Below are 19,813 nucleotides of genomic sequence, written 5' to 3' on the forward strand. Positions count from 1 at the left end.
GAGTTCAGCTTTAGTCGTGGATGAGGAAAGGTGAAGGGAACTTGAAGTCTTCCAGTCCGGTCTGGTAACAGAGGGCTTTCACAACGATGTTGCAGCCGGTTCGTGAGTACGGAACGTAGTTCATTAATCCAGCGTCGATCAGCTGGTGCGGTCAGATTAAATAGGGAGACCGTGTCATAAAGAGGTGTGGCTAAGCTCCGTGGAACCAGGAAGTAAGAGGATACCATAATTAAGGCATGACATAATGGTTATGGGGGGTTGTATCTCCCTCTGCTGGTGGTCCCAATTGGAGAAATTCAGGAACTCCAAAGTAGTTGTAAAAACATTTTTATTGGCAAATATTTAGAAAAAAAATAATTTAAAGTGGTATTGGTAAAGCAAACAATGTCCTACGTGTTTTGTCCTCCGTAGAGAACTTTCTTAGGGACCAAATATTAAAATCAATATAGTAATACAGATAATGCCTGGTATTATAGTATATTCAGTATATTGTTTGTGGCGAACAGAACCTCGCCATGGGCTTCTGGAGGGGCCTGCTAGCCAGCCTCTGCTCCAAGTTCTATGGCCCATGTAGTAGACATTGATTCAGGACTGTGAATAGGCTTTGTTCGTGCCTTTTTAATCACCAGGTTCGGTAAATGAGATGTACCGAACAGATTAGACTTATGCTGTTTGTATGCCGAATCAATTCCCGAACAGTTGGACCACCCGGGGGAATCGTGTGCTGCCAATTGACCCTTGTAACACTTATTCTCACCTCCATAACCGCAATTAACTCAACGTTGTAAGCAGCCGGCTGGGTAGCCGCCGTTTGTATGGCCATCTTTAGCCACAAACGCGTACAGCGGTGTTTGGTCGTTGAGTGTATGGAACTATAATCGGGCACTCTACGGCACGAACACCGCTGGGACTTCCACCTCCAGATAAGTTTGGGAAAATGTGTGTGAATGGAACGGCGTTCGGTGGAAGCAAACTCCCGAATGAGGTGCAAACGACCAGCTTACGTACCTACTGTTATATTAGTTGTTTTATTTTGTGTTTCGTACACCCGAAGGGGACAGACCGCTCAGCCTGAATTTATGGAACTCTTTTGGGCAGGCGTCTTGTGTGGCCGGTGGCGTTTCGGCTGCATTCGTGGGATCTGAGTGCTTTTGGGATATGTTAAGAGCTCAGATTATCTGGGGATATAGGACTTGAGGGGGTACCTAATTGTTAACTGTGTATTTTGAGGTGTATTTGATATATATGTCCTGGACCTGAGAGTTAATGTCATTAAGTTGTGTACTTTGTTACAGTCTCCTCTCAGGTCCAGTGGGAAATACCCCTGGAATATGTCATGGTAAACCCATTGCATGGGGATTCACATAAAATGCTGTGTGTGGCTCCCATTAAAGGAGTTCTCCTTCACCCTCAACATAGAGCCTCGTCTCATGCTTGGAGGGAACAGCTATATTTACTACAATTGGAATTGCTAAAATCACTATACTCCTTTGGATTACAACACAGTTCTACCTGCTAGACTCTCAGGATTAAGAGAGGTCTACCCACTGGAAGCTGGATCCCTGACTTGGGTCCAGGGTGGGTGGAGGACAGCGAGACCCCAGCCAAGCTGTAACACTGGCCACAGGGACTACAGTGATTCTGGTGTCTGGTGGAGTGTGTAGAAGTACTCAGAGTTACAAGGAAGCAGCGATTGGTGGAGGCGACATTGTTTATGTGCGAGGCATTATAAACAATATACTAAGTAATACAGATAATAGTAATACAGTTCAGTCTTTTAATACAGTCCAGTCTCTGTTCCTCCATGGGTAAAGGTTTTGAAATCTCATATATATATATATATATATATATATATTTGTTTATGTGCCAGGCATTATCTGTATTACTATATTGGCCAGGCATTATCTGTATTACTATATTGATTTTAGTACTTGGACCCTGAGGACGTGCTCTATGGAGGACGAAATGCGTAGGACCATTGTTTGTTTTACCAATACCAATACCAATTTAATTTTTTACTAAATATTTGCCAATAAAAGCATTTTTTTACAGCTACTTCGGTATTCCTGAATTTCTCCAATTGGGACCACCAGCAGAGGGAGATACAACCCCCCATAACCATCAGGGGATGCACCTTGAAGGCTTATATAGCACAACAAATTTGTGAGTGCAACCATAAAGTGTCTTGCTACTTGATAATCAAAACGCATTTCACTATGTTTTGTTTGATTTATGTTTTTTAGTGATAGTAGCTGGATTCCTAAATTGTGCATTCTGTTTATATCCAAAGATGCCCAGTATATTTTGTCTCTAAGCGCCAAAATATGGAAGGTAAATGAAAGAGCACCATAAAGGATTTTTCATAAGTGTATTGATTCAATCAACATTTCGGCCCTTCTGGTTCTTTTTAAAGTATTTTTGCACTGCAACATTAGTGCTGTGTTATATTTTCTATGTGTAATATATGCGTTTCATATTCCATATAATAACATCAATAATCTTCATTTGGATCAGAAGATCAAACAAATCTAACAGGTATAGATAGTATCAGCTTATATGTACTACAGCACTTCAGTCCAGAGCCTCATTGTTATGGCTCTATAAAGAATGAGAGGGCACTTGCATTTTTAGTTGATTTCTCTATTTTTTTATATTTAGCTGAATTCATCTATGATATTCTATTTTAATATATTTTGCATAAATTCAGAAACATTTCAATACGAGTATATTTATATATATATTTTTGTTGTTATCACTACACATCAATGTTATATCAAACATTACATATCTAAATGTAAAATATTATACTTTTACATATCTATATTGTATTATAAGCAGTCCACGTAATGCGTGTTTGTTTATACATTTCTCATTCAGGTATTTGTTAATATGAAGAGTATAAAGTGGGGGAACTGCTGCTAACAGAGGCAAAAAAACACTTTGGTTCCTTTCACAAGAAGGCATTTGAGCTTCTTATGTACCCAGCTACGTATTCTTCTACACCAACCTTCCTTTTAATACAGTTCAGTCTCTGTTCCTCCATGGTTAAAAGTTTTGAAATCTCAAAAAAAAATTATAATAAAAAAAATTATATATATATATATATATATATATATATATATTAGTTTGTTTATGTGCAAACACATTTGAGCCATCGTATCCCTGTCCAAGATTTTTTGTTTTAGCTATGCAGCACACTTACATAGGAGTTTAGAGGAGTAAAATTGCTTAATGGTGCGGTTTATCTAATTTTTGTTTTGGTATAATTAAAATAGTTTAATAACGACCTATGCAAACACATTTATAGCATGTTCTATTCTATAGTTCGGCTATGTGCACAAATTCAATCTTTTACCGTTTCACAATAATCCTTGTAAATTTCTGGAGGTAAATCTTCATGGTTTTCAAATATAAAGTTACCTAGAAAGAAAAAGAAAAAAATGACATGTTAAAATGTTTAAAAGTTTAATAAAAATAAGTCTATAGGGGTCAATTTGGCTTCCATATTAGTATAAGGGAGTTATAACACCGCCCTTCTGCCCCCATCCACCATGCCCTGTGTGGGGGCATTTCTTCTATTTCAATGGTTGCTCACTGTAATTAAAAAATAGCAGCTGGGCAGCTATTGTGTGGAACTTAAATTATTATACTTAAATAATGGAGGGGGTGTACAGGTCACTATACATCCCCACCAATGCCTGTAGGTGGTGGTTCTACCACAATACGTGGGGAGGTGGTGCATACTCTCATACACTGGAAGAAAACACTCAGATAATAAAATAGAATTTTACTTTCTCCAAGCAGTTCACAAAAAGCCATGTATCATAATTAAAGCCATGTAATTTCCAAAATCCCATGGGTTCGTTATTTAGGCCAATTTTCTATCACACCTGCTATCTGTTCTAAAATATTTTTAATTATGTGTGATCTATTCTAAGTTTTTGTTCAGGATTGCAAGATTAGGGATACCTGACCCTCACAATACTATATATCTCTCTATGTAGATTCTATAAATTAATGAATATTCAAAATAAAAATTTCATTTTTTTTTTTTATTAAATTTGCTTCATTCTGCACTGCAAATAGATTTCACATATTACTTTTCATGACAACACAATGCCTTCCGGGTTCTGGTCTTACTATTTCTTATTTTTTAACACAATGTAATGCAAAAAATAGAGAGAGACTTTAGATGCAAGTAGAGTTAGTGTTTTATAAAGAAATTAACATACCTTCATTGTCTAAGTAACCCTATGGAAAAAAATAAATGAGCAATTACATTTATATTTTTTTTGGAGTTTAAAGTCACCTTTTTGGTTGGACAAATACAAAAGGCTAATTATAGTATATGAAAAAACCAATGAGACTGGTAACTTCCCCAAAAAGGGTATGGAAACCTGACTCACACAAAATACATCAAGGTAAATTCAACATAGGGTAAAAATACTTTATTAGAGAAAATACATAAATTATAAAATATATACAAACAACGTGTAGTGTAGAATATAGAATGGTACAGTGACTTCTGAGACTTAGTTCTAAATGTATCTAGAGAGCTCCAAATACTATAACAAGAGAGTAAATATAAGAACAAAGTGTCCAATTGTTTCCGAAGGTGTCCTAACAGTGGTTATAAATGTATGTATTCAGGGGTGGCCCTGTTCAGTATAAACGGAAAGGACAAGATGGAGTAACATTCTAAGTTGTAGAAAGTTAGTTCAACCATTCATATTTGACATAAGCTTTGGAAACAAAAGGAATACATCAAGCTGCTTTTAAATTGTCCTCAATATGATTTGCAGATATATGTAGGGAAAACCTGTCTTACATAGGCAGAGAGGACAAACGGAAAGAGGACAACTTGGAAAGTAGGACCATGACAGACACCTACAGGGGAAGAGGTACTATGGGTGAGTGTCTAATCGGATAATATCACTCAATCAGAGTGTTCAATGATATAGACAAACACTGCAGAGTACATTAGTCAGCTCCTCTGGGTTTAGAGCATAACCACATGTCAGACCCTCTGTGCAGTGAACGTATGGCAGGAGCTGACTGATAACACTGCCATTTACGAGATAAGCATACAGCATACATATGCTGTTACTGCCATCTGTGGAGTAAACGTTTAGTAGAGACTGACTGCTGTCGGAGAAAGGGGGCTAGGTTAATAAACACATTAACTGATATTAAATGGGTAAGCAGTTCCAAACGGGGGCTAGGTGAATAGACATACTGGCTGATATTGAATGGATAAGCTGTTCCAAAATTAAGCTAGTGCTACCACCCAAATAATATATAATTCTAGTATACCTTATCTAGCACTGGATGATGATACCTGTATGAATCTGTCATTATAAAATAACTACAAAAATCTGTTGGCAGTGGCACTAGAGTAAAACCTACTTAATCGGAACCCAAAGAAATTGCTAACTTTTATCATGATATTCCTCACCAATACAGACTTAAAGTCTAATGACAAAGAAAACTGAACCTGGTGTGATGCCTATACTACTTCTTATCTAATTGGACAGGAATGAATAACCTATCTCCTGTATAGACTATTTGACTCTGGCACTGAAGGTGGACCAGTTCAGGCCCAGTATCGCGTGTGAGATTCATTGCATTTTAGCCTGTACTTTACTAGATAACAAACGCAGCATTTGCTGGCGATTCAGTTGGAAGAAATATGGTCCTGGCATCTCTGTTACCAAAGGCGTAACAGTTCGGACCTTGTATTGGCTGGAAAACTTCTAATCAATGTGCTTGGATTCTGGTACTTGAGTCACTATTCCCCTGGCAAAGCAGGATACACTGCAGAGTTGCTCTGGGTATTACAGGACATTCTATCTAACTAAAAAACACCAGCAATTCTCTTAGGAGCGATCACTCTATAGCGGACTTCAGATAGTTCCAACAAAGAAAGAGACAAGCATGTTTCTTTTTGATGTAAAAGCGAACACCACTGGTTAAACATCGAGGTACATTTCCTAACCCCATCAGACAGCCTGGCATCCAACTGCGCCATCTGAGACAAAGACTAACTGAAAACATTATGCATGCACTAGTATAGCAGTTACATTTTACTCTTGTACTCCTACAAGTTACAATGAGATATAACTTGCATAGTAACTTGACATTACACACAGCAACTATATACAGGGTCTCCAATCTCCCCCAAGTCCAATCCCCCACACAGGTTGAACCCCACACAGTGCTTTTAAATACATACTAAATAACTAGCAATTTACTTAACAGCCCAATTCAATCCTTTCACAAAAAGGGCATACATTGCATTGGAGGAGAGGAAAGAGAAACACTGGGGGATATTTATCAAAGTGTTTCATTCTAAAAGTGGTGAAAAAATTTGAAAGGGCGAGGAATCGAAAATGGAATGTGCTTATAGTCTCACTGATTTATGTGGTGTTTGCCCTACTTTTAGTACTTTTTTGAACAAAAAACTTTGATTTCCCCCACTTTTTCTGTTTCTCCTTCCCTATGTATGTTGATAGACAGGTAGAAAGGCCACACCTTATAACGCCTTGTAGCAACGACTGACAAAACATCAAAATTGACAATGGTTATAAACACTGAGGTGTGTAATAATTCTATAATAATTATTTCTCCAATTTAAAAACATGTATTTGATATATGTCTGTATACATGATATTTCAATTTTGAAAGGACGTGTTCCTCTTTATAATATGCAAGTCCATTGCCAATTCTGCACTATTCAAAGATGAATGACCAAACAATGCTTAATATTATAATAAAATGCAAATGACAATAATTAAATTACCACTAATAAAAAATTGGGAAGGGGAAACTTCCCAATACATCAGAATTTACAATATTTTGGTGCAATATTGATATGTCTATATTTATCGATGATAATAAAACAATTATAATATATCTATGTAAAACAAATAAAACACGTTTGTACAACTAATAATTTACAGCTTGAGTATCTTAAATTATAAACAATGAAAAAAATGTAACCTTGTTTTCCCACTCAGTCCAAAAATAATGAAGCTGATTCCATAATAAAGATGGCTGTCTAATAGCCATCTCATACAATTTGTTTTCTAATGCTAACTTTAGTACATCAACTATAGAGGGTATAGCATGGGGATTTCCAATATCTGGGCTTTAAGAATATGTCCTATTATTATTCTGTCTGCTTTATTAACAGATTCTTGAATTTTTTTATAGAGCCTGAATTCTGATGTAAAGGTGGTAGTATTTGTGTCAACAGTTTTAACACGTTTATGAATATCACTCCAGAATTTAGCTAGTTTATGGCAATACCACCAAATGTGTGACATGGTAACTATTAACAAGTGTAAATGTCAAAATAATTTCTAGTAAAAAAAAAAATACACTGTACCTTTTGGATATCTTCGGGGTTAATGTAGGAACATATAGATTTCACTGAATAAATAATGTTATTTTTGACTCCTAAAACACATAAAAATTTGTGTTCAATTTCATAACGATAACCATACCAACAAATGCACATAAAACACTACTAGGGTAATTAAATACAAATTACTAAACTTTGTAATTAGGACAAAATAAGTAGAAATAAAAATATATAAAATCATAAGAATCAAATATATTTAAAAATAAGTTAAATATAAATGAATTACTATAAATTATAAAATAATTATTATGTTAAAGTATGTAATAAAATAGATCAAACCAGCTCTCTCACTGCGAGCCAATAAAATATATCATTTAAATAGAAATAATGATAATATTGTGTTGTTGAGCTAAAAGAAATGATCTTTTTGAGTATGCAAAAAAATTCCCATTTACACCCCCTTTTTAATGTTTCAAACTGGGCATTTTACTATGAAGACATGAGTATTCTGCTTACCCAAATTAACTTTGTATGCTTCCAGATCTTTTAGCAGTTGGTCAACCAACTTCCGTTTGCTTGGTTCATTTTCAAAATTGCAATTTACAATTTCCCAAAGGTCCTGATCAAATAAACCAGGGATTTCAACTCTGTGATATGATATTATCTGTGAATAAGAGTTGAGAATATTTTTGTTAAGAATACTTCATGTTTAAATATATGAAAAAAAATTGTCAATTTATAACAGGGGCTAATGAGTGCCTCATTCAGAAGGAAGATTCACTTGATGTACAAAGCAAACAAATATATAGATCATATAGGAACTGGCTAATAAATCAGTATATGACCAACTGATTACAAGCATCAACATGTTTAAAAATATTGTGCACTAGTGGTACAAACCTAATGAATAAGGCGTTAAGAAAAAGACAACTGAAAAAATGTAAATGTACACTGATTTTACTTGGTGGTAGTACAAATAATAAGTAGTAATGCTGTAAGAAGTATTGACCCAGGTTTTTAAAAATGAGAACTGAAACGAAAGGGATAGAGATTTGAATTAGAATGTGAAAACAGAAGAATTCAACCAAACATGAAAAACAGACTTTTAGTCCTGCATTTCCCCTTTCCATGATAAGTATTATAGAGTATATTAAGTATTTCAATTTAATATTTTGGATATGTTTTTTCAAATAATTTAATATGTTTTAAATGCATTTTTTTTACATTTTTTTAATGTAAAAATATAAAAATATACAACAGCTATAAAAATGTATCAGTAAATTAAAAAAAATCATGAAATATTATGAAATAACTTTAAAAGTTCATCCAAAATTATGTGAAAGGTTTATCCAAAATATTAAATTGAGGCCTATGGCTGAACAAGACAATGAAGATTCTCTGGATGTAGAAAAGGGACAGGGGATGTGGAGCCAGTTTGTTGTTTATAAGACAAATTTGGGTCTGTTAATGTACCATTGTTGGGAGATAATATATCTATACAGTATGTATAACAAAATATATTGTGTAATGGGAGTTAAAATAGAATTTACACACAAGAACACAGGAAAATGGATAAAGTAAGAAGAAATCAGGACAAAGATTATGTGTAAAAGGAAAAAGCCTAGACAAAAATTATGTTTAGTAAGCCTTCCAGATCAAAACCAGTTCAATTGCACAATTTAAAATAACAAATCTACACCAGAAAGTGTGATGTTGAAAAATATAAAAAATAGATATTTTTTGTATTTGTCTTCTGTCTCTATTCCTACAAGGTTTTGGGAAATCATTGTAAGATTTACTGCTGCCTTTAGGTGTATAGTAAGCACCTAATTTTTGTGCTGTGCCTTTAAGACATATATATATATATATGTACTGCTGAAAGGTGCTGAACAAATCTCACTCAGTAAGAAAGTGCATATATATATATATATACAGAATGACACATACAAAAATTGTGTAAAGATTGCCTCTGATCCATGCAAAAAATAAAATGTATTACTCACATGAGAACACGTTTTATACTTTACTGTCAAGATGGATTATTTCCCAACAGAAGTATCTCATGTAAGACAGTAAAATAGGAAAAAAATAGGGTTACATTGCAATAAAATTAGAAAGGAAAGAAGGAGAATATAAAGGAGGAGAAGTCTGCTCTAACTGGCTCTTCAGTATAATCAAGGTAGGGACTGTAGTAAATAAACAACTTTTATTAAGCTTCCAAATAAAATCTTGCAGGCTGCCACATAAACATTTTGCTTCATACAGCTACTCCTCATTGCGTGCCTGCTTCCGAAAGACTATAGGAACTGGGTAGTGCTGTACTCGTTCCGGGAGGTGGGGCTTTTGACCGGCGTGTGTAAGCAATAACGTGAAGGTGCGATGACGCGTTTCGCCGATGACTCGGCTTCCTCAAATCGGCCTTCCAACAGTTCACAGTCTCTATTAAAGTCCATAGAGAAGGCGTGAGTAGTACACAGAGTCTGAAATGTTCTAAAACCATAGGATGTGCTACAAAACCGCATCCATATGCAATGTTCAAACATCAACATCCCATTTGCAGTGGATATAAAAGGGGAATATCCACCAACATGTTAAAAAAAATTATAAAAAAATACAAGTTAAAAAAGTCCCAAAAGCTCCACATAATGTTTCAATGCACACAGCTACATATCATATTTCAAGAAAACAGAGATAAAAATATAAATATAAAATTTAATAAAATTGACAATTACAGTATTTAACACTTTAAAATAATTCAAAATATTAAAATATATGTATAAATGTACCTTCTATTAGGAGGAAAGAAAACAATAATTAGTATATATGTGTTCTGGGATAGCATATTATGAACATATTTAAAAAAACCTACTAAAAATTATAAAAAAAAATAATAAAATAAAATAAAAAATTATACAAAATTGTAGAGATCAAATTCTATATTTAAACCATGGGGTTCAAATGTCTTTAGTTTGTGAACCCTTTATTTTCATCTCTACCAAATTTTTAAATGTGATTGCCTCCCCTATGAGATTTCTTGATTTCTTTTATACGTAGAAATGTCACACCTCTTGGGTCCATGTTGTGGTGCTCTTTAAAGTGGGTCAAAACACTGTGTTGTGTAAAACCTTTTAAGATGTTGTTCACATGCTTAGCTATCCTTTTATGAAGTTGGTGTATAGTGCAACTCATGTATTGCAAACCGAGGGACATATTAAATTATAAATAAAATTTCTTGTAAAATGTGATAAAATCATTAATAAAAAAACTCTATTATTTAATCTAATTTTAAATTTATTAACAGCTTTCAAGGTTTTATTCCTACTGTATTTAGAGCCAGTACACTTATTACATGAATAAAATCCTTTATTATCATTTAAAAAATGTTTTTGTTTCTCATTTTTAGGGTGATTGTATGTTAAGATCAGAATAAAATTGGGGGCTCCTCTAAAAGTTATCAAAAGGTTTATCGGCACCCCTTTGGCCAATTCATTGTCTTTTTTCAGCAGGTGCCAATGTTTGTTGACTATATTCTTAATTTCTCTATGCACATTATTGTTATCAAATACTAAGGGTATACTTTTATTGTATCTTTATTAATATTGTGATAATTAGCCTTCAGATTGGCAAGGTCTTCCTGACTAAATTCTAATACTTCTTCATATGATTTGGTCAACTATTTCTTAGGATAATGTTTATCTAAAAACCTCCCTTTTAAAAGTTGTGCTTGCTCTTTGAAAACTGCACGGTCTGTACAGTTTCTCCTTATTCTTTGTAATTGGCCTTTTGGAATGTTATTAAGCCAGGAAGTATAATGTCCACTATTGTACAGTACAAAATTATTTGCATCAACTTTCTTAAAAAAAGTTTTGTTTTTATTTCTTTGTCTTCAACATGAATTTCCAAATCCAGATACTCAATATTCATAGTACTGTATTTGCTAGTTAGCTCAATACCCCGTTTGTTCTGATTGAGACAATTTAAAACCCTTTCCAAATTGGGCATATAAATATTACATTGTCAATATATCCACAATACAGGACTAGGTTCCCTCCCCATTCTGGACTCCCATAAATATATTATTTTTTCCATCCAGACATTCCATCCAAAGATATATAAAAGAGCATCTTATATTTACTTCAAAGCAAAAGGTTTTTGAAATATTAGAAAATATCTTTGCTACACATTCTAATAAAAATATTGTTAAACAAGCTCAATGTTTCTTTAAAATCATGGAAAAAGAAAAGGCAAAATCGCAAACCACCTGGTCTAAAGACCTAGGAATAGAGATAGATATTAGCACATGGGGGAAAAGTTGGACACAGATGGGGAAAATTACACACTGTTTGAATATTCAAGAAACACAATATAAAATAATGCATAGATGTTTCTAGCAGATTTTGTTCCTACCAGAATGCATAAAATAGACGAATCATTCAGCTATATGCTGGAGTTGTGGAATAAGTGAAGGAACACTTGTCCATATCAGGTGGTCTTGTAGACTGGTAACTAAAACTTGGCTTGAGCTCTTTCAAATAATATCAGATATCGTAAAGTTGAAAATTAAGGTATCGCCAGAAAAAGCCATCCTACATCTAAATCTGGACAACATTAAAAAAAAATGTCAATTCTCTGATTATTCAGATTTGTATGGCTATGAAATTGGTCATTTCAAGAATGTGGAAGGAAAAACAAGAAATTCCTCTGATAGCAGTAGTGAATCAAATTAACTTTCAGTGTATCATGGAAAAAGTTTTTTTTCGGGTTTTCAAAGATTTGGTTCATATAAAAAGATATGGGATCCTTGTCTTAGACTGTACCTGAATAGGATTAATGTTTAAATCTCTATCTCTTAAGGTTTTTAAAATATGGAGAGGGGACCCACTCTTGGTCACGCTGGCCTTGTCTATGTCTTTGTCTTTATAGAATTAGTGTTTTCTACATAGGTTATGACCTAAGATTTCTTGATAAATTACAGGTGGGGAATTGATTGCTGTTTTTACACAATACAGTGTTTTGGCTCACTTTAAAGAACACCACAATATGGACCCAAGAGGTCTGACATTTCGAGGTACACAATAAGTCAATAAATCTCATAGGGGAGGCAATTACATTCTAAAATTTGGTAGAGAGGAAAATAAGTGGGTTCACAAACTAAAGACATTAGAACCCCTTGGTTTAAATGTAGAATTTGATCTCTACAATTAAAAAAAAAAAAGTGTTTATTTTGTATTTTTAATAGGTGATCTCATAATATGCTATCCCTAGAACACATATATACTAACTATTGTTTTCTTTCCTCCTAATAGAAGGCACATATATACATACATTTTAATATGTATAATTATTTTAAAGGGTTAAATACTGTAATTGGCCATTTTAATTATGTTACACTTAAATTTTTTTTTTATCTGTTTTATTTAAGTATGATACCGTATGTAGCTGTATGTATTGAAACATTATGTTAAGCTTTCTGGACTTTTTACATTCTTATTTTTTTCTGAACATTTTTAACATGTTAGAGGATAATCCCCTTTTGTATCCACTGCAAATGGACTATTGATGTTTGACTATTGCATTTGGATAAGGTTTTGCAGCACATCCAATAGTTTTAGAGTTTAAAGTCCACTCTATGGGCTTTAACCCCTTAAGGACCAAACTTCTGGAATAAAAGGGAGTCATGACATGTCACACATGTCATGTGTCCTTAAGGGGTTCAAAGAGACTGTGTACTGTTGGAAGGCGGATCTGAGGAAACCGAGTCATCAGCAAAATGCATCATCGCGCCTTCATGTTATTACGCATTCACGCCAGTCAGAAGCTGTCAGGACGTAGAACGATATAACACCTAGGACTAAGAGTAACGTCTTACCGGGCCTTAGAATGGCTGTACTTAACGTACCAGAGAATAGTCAGTATACTTGCTGAGGTCGGGGACACAAAATGAGACACAACGATGAGGGAAAGCCAAAAGTCAAGGATACCAGAATACAGGGGAGTCAAAACAAAGCCAACGTCAATAACCAGAAATAAATGCTCAGGAACACACTCTTGGACAACCACTAAGGGAAACCACGACAGGGCAATGAGCTAAGGGAATAGGTGAGTTTAAATAACCCTTTTTGTGGATCTGATTGGCCGTAAATGGCCTTTGAACCCAGAACGTGCGTGCGCATCCTTTGCGTGACGTCACACGCACATCAACATCGTCATTAACGGGGGTGGACGTGGGGTTCCAAATTGGAATGGATCCGCAGTGGCTGACGTCCTTCAACATGCCGCAGGATTCAGATACACCGGCACCGGGCTGCTGATTAGCCCCTCTGTTAATGCTAAAAATGCATTTGTCATTACAGCACCACCAGGTGAGGATAAACATGTGACATTACCCCCCACCTGAAGACCGCCCACCGGGCGGGCAGGACCAGGCTTGAGGGGAAACTTGGCGTGGAAATAACAAATCTTGTGACCAATATGTGCAGGCCTGTTCAGTTTGTGCAGTTTCTAAGGTACGTCATAAAATTCCATGTGGATTGTTGCATCCACTTCCCATACCTAGTGTACCATGGTCCCATTTTTCCATGGATTCCATCGTAGAACTTCCTAGTTCTAATGGCTATATCACCATCCGTATGGTGGTTGACCACTTTTCCAAGATGACTAATTTTATTCCACTCAAAAAATTGCCATCCTCTTAAGACCTGGTTCTTATTTGTATACGAGAAATTGTCCAACTACATGGCATTCCTCACAATATTGTATCTGACAGAGATCCTCAGTTTGTGTCTCAGTTTTGGAGGTGCTTTCAATAAACAGTTGGGCATTGAATTGTTATTTTCTTCCTCTTACCATTCCACAAACCAATGGCGCGGCTGAGAGGGCTAACCAGTCATTTGAATTGTATTTGTGTCGTTTTGTTAATAGCACTCAAGATAATTGGTCCCAATTACTACCTTGGGCCGAGTTTGCTGGGAACAATGCTAGATATGACTCTTCTGGACATAGTTCATGCTTTGTTAATAACGGTCATCATCCTACTGTTTTGCCAGCTGTTTTCTCTGATACAGCTATGCCTGCTTTGGACTATCACCTTGCTTCTATTTATGATACCAAAGTTCACTCCGCTCTCAAAACTGAGGCTGATCGTTTCAAGTTTTATGCTGACAAGAGGCGGGGTGCCAACCCTGTTTACCAAGTGGGTGAGAGGGTGTGGTCATCACTGCGCAATGTAAAACTGAAAGTTCCTAGCATGATGTTTGCCCCCAGATTCCTTGGTCCATTTCATATCCTTCGGAGAATTAATCCTGTTTCATATTCTCTGGCTCTCCCTGCCTCCTTACGTATTCCTAATACCTTTCATGTTTCTTTGCTCAAACCACTTATATGCAATAGATATACTGTCCCAAGTGTTCCACCTCCCTTGTTGGTTGTTTCTGGACAGGAGGAGTATGAAGTCTCAATTTGAAATCTCAGAATTTGAGTCTCAGAAATCCCCGGCATTCTTGAATATTACAATCAAATTGCGGGGGAGGAGATAGGGAGATAGTAGGCACCTTATGTACTATAGGTGAAGGTACTTTAGACAAAGTTGACATAATTGGAGAAACTTCAGGCTGTAAATGCGCTGTTCAAGTAAGAAGTGTATTGAAAGCCTGGGCAAACTGATCCATACGGTGATCATTTTCCTCTAGCCGTCTCTCTGGTATCCCTATTGCTGGGATCATGGATTTTCTCTGATGACATATGCATTCTAAACTATGATTGGTTGCCAATTGTTAGAATTCCACAATACTCTCAGAACATCAGGAGCAGACAATATAAAACATTTAAATATGAGAAATTCTATATTGCTTATACTATTGTAGTTGCAAAGTCTTACCTCCTTTACAAAATCAGAGACTTTAAGATGAGCTAACTCCTGAAATGGCTGTCTGCCATACAGAAGAACTGAATAAAATGTTGCCACAACCATCCATGCCTCTGTACACTTGGAAAATGTTCTATTTTGCAATGTTTCGGGAGCACTAAAGTATGCAGGAACTGGTTCATGTTCATCACCTTGAAAGAGAAACAACTACAATGGATACATAGCACATACACATTATCTCTACTTACTAGACATTTTATTCTACAACGAGTATCCTAACATACGATGTAAAAGTTGCAAGTCATTGAGGTTGAGTAAACATCTAGGCCAGTGGTTCTCAAATTACATAACTTACATTAGCACAGTGAGCTATTCACTTGTAAAATTAAATCTGAGTAATAATAAAATAAATGTGACTAACATTAAAATACATTTCCAAAATAACAGACTCCTCACAGTATTAGAGGTCTCTCCTTTTCGCTAAAGATGCCAATACCACTAAAGCAAACAGGTTATCATGCGCACTTGACAGGGGCATAATGATATGCCCACTTCAAGGAATTCGGACCCACTGAAAAAACAAATTTGGATTCTAACATAGGAATTACGAATGACTGATCTAGAGTATCCTTTCTAGTTTATCTTGCTATAAACTAATTTACATGTGACTACCATACTGCTATATATTTCTAAAAGTTTAATTTTGTATTTATTTTGCTTAATCTATGAGGAGGTAAGCATGTGAAAACATATTCATCAGTTAAAACGCTTTAGAGATACACGGGTTAACAAATATTAATACTACACATAGAACACTCATGGATACTCATCATAGACACATTCACAAATGAGAATCATCCGGGCGCACGCAGAGTTAGTAACCAGATTCCTTTAATATAGAAGTTAGTAACTAATCTAGCAGGAGAAAACTGTCTTCGGCTAAACTTTGCAGACTATCAAACTTCTAGGGGCACAATGCTCCTGTAAAACGCAGAGTCAGCAATCAGACTCCTCTAATATAGGGGCTTAATGCTTCTGTAACACGCAGAGTCAGTAACCAGACTCCTCTAATACAGAAGTTAGTAACTAATCTAGCAGGCGAAAATAGTATTCGGCTAAACTTTGCAGACTATAAAGCTTTTAGGGGCAGAATGCTCCTGCAAAACGCAGAGATCGCAATCAGACTCCTCTAATATAGAAGTTATCAATTACTCCAGCAGGAGAAAACTGACTCCAGCCATACTTTACAGATTATTAAGTTTTTTTTAGCTCGTTACACTCTATTCTGAGTCTCCACTAGCACTTTACAAACAACAGAGACTCCTAAGTTACAATTGCCTTCGGGCATCTACACGGGCATTCATTGCACACTAAATTATTTTACATTGGGGAAAATAAGAGACTCTAGCTCAGACACTACAATCAACAGGTTTTTGGGGGTAAGGGGTGCCTTCGCATACACTAAAAGAAACTAGGTTATAGAAAGCGATTAGACTGTAATCAGCTCTCCATATTCGCCTTCTCCCTGTAAATACCACTTGCTTGCTGAAACAGTTGACTCACAGCATGAACTAAGAGTCCTACTTTGCAACAGTATGGGTACATGGTTCCAGCACAAAATTGTACTTTTCTTAACATTGATACATATTAACAAAAGTATCAAGAGTCTCCTTAACATAGGTGCTAAGTGAAATATTGGTAACACTAGGAACCCTCAACTCACAGTGAAATAATAAAAAAAAAGTGATAACAGGTGAATTGTCTGTAGATACTAAAACGTCACTTGTCTCATATTCCACTGTTTAGCTGAGTGCTCCCCATTTGTTTGCTACAACAGGCTAAATAGAATCTACCACAATACAGTCTGACCAGTAGAGGACAGCATCGTTCTGTTCCATCTACATAACATAAATGTCAAGACTTATAGAGCATTGAAGCGCTTACTTTTTATTCTTTAGTATTATTATTTTTTTTTTTTATTGATTAATTATTTACACATGGTGAAAGTTTTGGTATGAAGAGTGTTTGAATAAACAATTTTATTTGCATTGAGTATTAAACGTTTTAAAAGTTTTAACAATATCTATTGTAAGGACTCCTGACAACTAGGGCCGGCATGACCTTACCCTAACAAACTCCTGACTTAGTTAGTTCATTTATTGATTCCACTTGTAGTTTAGTGATGTCGTGAACATAAAATTTTCGGTTCGCGAACGGCGAAGGCGAACTTCCACAAACGTTCGCGAACCGGCGAACCGGGCGAACCGCCATAGACTTCAATGGGTAGGCGAATTTTAAAACCCACAGGGACTATTTCTGCCCACAATAGTGATGGAAAAGTTGTTTCAAGGGGACTAACACCTGGACTGTGGCATGCCGGAGGGGGATCCATGGCAAAACCCCCATGGAAAATTACACAGTCGATGCAGAGTCTGGTTTTAATCCATAAAGGGCATAAATCACCTAACATTCCTAAATCACAATGGATATGGATTGACACCTGACATATGACATATTGACACCTTGACATATGGATTGACACCAGTCCTCAGAGACCCTGATACACACTGACACAGAGCAGAATAGGGACTGTTCCCCCTACATAGGGTCACTTGGCAGATATGGATTGACACCTATCCTCAGAGACCCTGATACACACTGACACAGAGCAGAATAGGGACTGTTCCCCCTACATAGGGTCACTTGGCAGATATGGATTGACACCTGTCCTCAGAGACCCTGATACACACTGACACAGAGCAGAATAGGGACTGTTCCTCTTACATAGGGTCACCATTTTTAGCCCAAGGCAGCTCATCTCATCAGGCCTTTTTTAGTCATATGTATCGCCAACTGTCAGTCCCTTCGGGATCCATCCCTCATTGATCTTAATAAAGGTGAGGTAATCTAGACTTTTTTGACCTAAGCGACTTCTCTTCTCAGTGACAATACCTCCTGCTGCACTGAAGGTCCTTTCTGACAGGACACTTGAAGCGGGGCAGGCCAGAAGTTCTATCACAAATTGGGATAGCACAGGCCACAGGTCAAGCCTGCACACCCAGTAGTCAAGGGGTTCATCGCTCCTCAGAGTGTCGATATCTGCAGTTAAGGCGAGGTAGTCTGCTACCTATCGGTCGAGTCGTTCTCTGAGGGTGGATCCCGAAGGGCTGTGGCGATGCATAGGACTTAAAAAGCTCTGCATGTCCTCCATCAACAACACGTCTTTAAAGCGTCCTGTCCTTGCCGGCGTGGTCGTGGGAAGAGGAGGATGACTTCCACCTCTCCCCCTGTTAGATTCCCCTTATATGCTGTGTAAAGCAAACTTTTTAATTTATTTTGCAAATGCTGCATCCTTTCTGACTTGTTGTAATTTGGTAACATTTCAGGCACTTTCTGCTTATACTGGGGGTCTAGTAGCGTGGACACCCAGTACAGGTCGTTCTCCTTCAGCCTTTTTATATGAGGGTCCCTAAACAGGCACGACCGCATGAAAGACCCCATTTGCACAAGGTTGGATGCCGAGCTACTCATTTCCTGTTCCTCCTCCTCAGTGATCTCAATGAAGGTATGTTGTTCCCCCCAGCCACGTACAACACCACGGGTACCAGATAGGTGACAACGAGCACCCTGGGATGCCTGTTGTGGTTGGTCTTCCTCCTCCTCCTCCTCAAAGCCACATTCCTCCTCTGACTCCTCTTCCTCACAATCCTTTTCCAGCGTTGCCGCAGGTCCAGCAAGCGATGCTGATAAGGCTGTTTCTGGTGGTGATGGTGACCACAACTCTTCCTCTTCCTCTTTACGCTCATCTACTTCCTGATCCAGCACTCTTCGCAGGGCACGCTCCAGGAAGAAAACAATGGTATGATGTCAATGATGGTGCCTTCGGTGCGACTGACTAGGTTTGTCACCTCCTCAAAAGGACGCATGAGCCTACAGGCATTGCGCATGAGCGTACAGTAATGTGGCAAAAAAATTCCCAGCTCCCCAGAGGCTGTCCTAGCACCCCGGTCATACAAATATTCATTAACGGCTTTTTCTTGTTGGAGCAGGCGGTCGAACATTAGGAGTGTTGAATTCCAACGTGTCGGGATGTCGCAAATCAAGCGCCTCACTGGCATGTTGTTTCGCCGCTGGATATCTGCAAAGTGCGCCATGGCCGCGTAGGAACACCTGAAATGGCCACACACCTTCCTGGCCTGCTTCAGGACGTCCTGTAAGCCTGTGTACTTATGCACAAAGCGTTGTATGATCAGATCACACACATGTGCCATGCACAGCACATGTGTCAACTTGCCCAACTTCAACGCCGCCAACAAATTAGTTCCGTTGTCACAAACCACTTTGCCGATATCCAGTTGCTGTGGAGTCAGCCACTTTTCCACCTGTGCGTTCAGGGCGGACAGGAGTGCTTGTCCGGTGTGACTCTCAGCAAGTCAAGCCCAAGACGGCGTGACACTCCCGTATCCGGGATGTGGAATAGTACCTGGGAAGCTGAGGGGGTGCCGTTGATGTGGAGCAAGACGCAGCAGCAGAAGAGGACTAAGCCGAGGAGTTTATGGAAGAGGATGGAGTAGGAGGAGTAGACG

The 19,813-nt window shown here is 37.2% G+C and overlaps 1 protein-coding gene across 1 annotated transcript in view; it reads right to left on the minus strand.

Moving 5' to 3' along the window:
• LOC134574757 (uncharacterized) overlaps positions 1–19,813 on the minus strand; it is a 62,241-nt gene that overhangs the window by 28,352 nt on the left and 14,076 nt on the right. Inside the window, exons 5-9 of the mRNA XM_063433848.1 lie at positions 15,240–15,418; positions 7,880–8,027; positions 7,388–7,458; positions 4,233–4,251; positions 3,356–3,420 (exon numbers count right to left, since the gene is read on the minus strand). Of these exons, the coding sequence (XP_063289918.1) occupies positions 3,356–3,420; positions 4,233–4,251; positions 7,388–7,458; positions 7,880–8,027; positions 15,240–15,418 (482 nt within the window). The remainder of the gene's footprint in view (positions 1–3,355; positions 3,421–4,232; positions 4,252–7,387; positions 7,459–7,879; positions 8,028–15,239; positions 15,419–19,813) is intronic.

The sequence above is a fragment of the Pelobates fuscus genome, chromosome 10 (assembly GCF_036172605.1).
Source record: "Pelobates fuscus isolate aPelFus1 chromosome 10, aPelFus1.pri, whole genome shotgun sequence".
Lineage (NCBI taxonomy): Eukaryota > Metazoa > Chordata > Amphibia > Anura > Pelobatidae > Pelobates > Pelobates fuscus.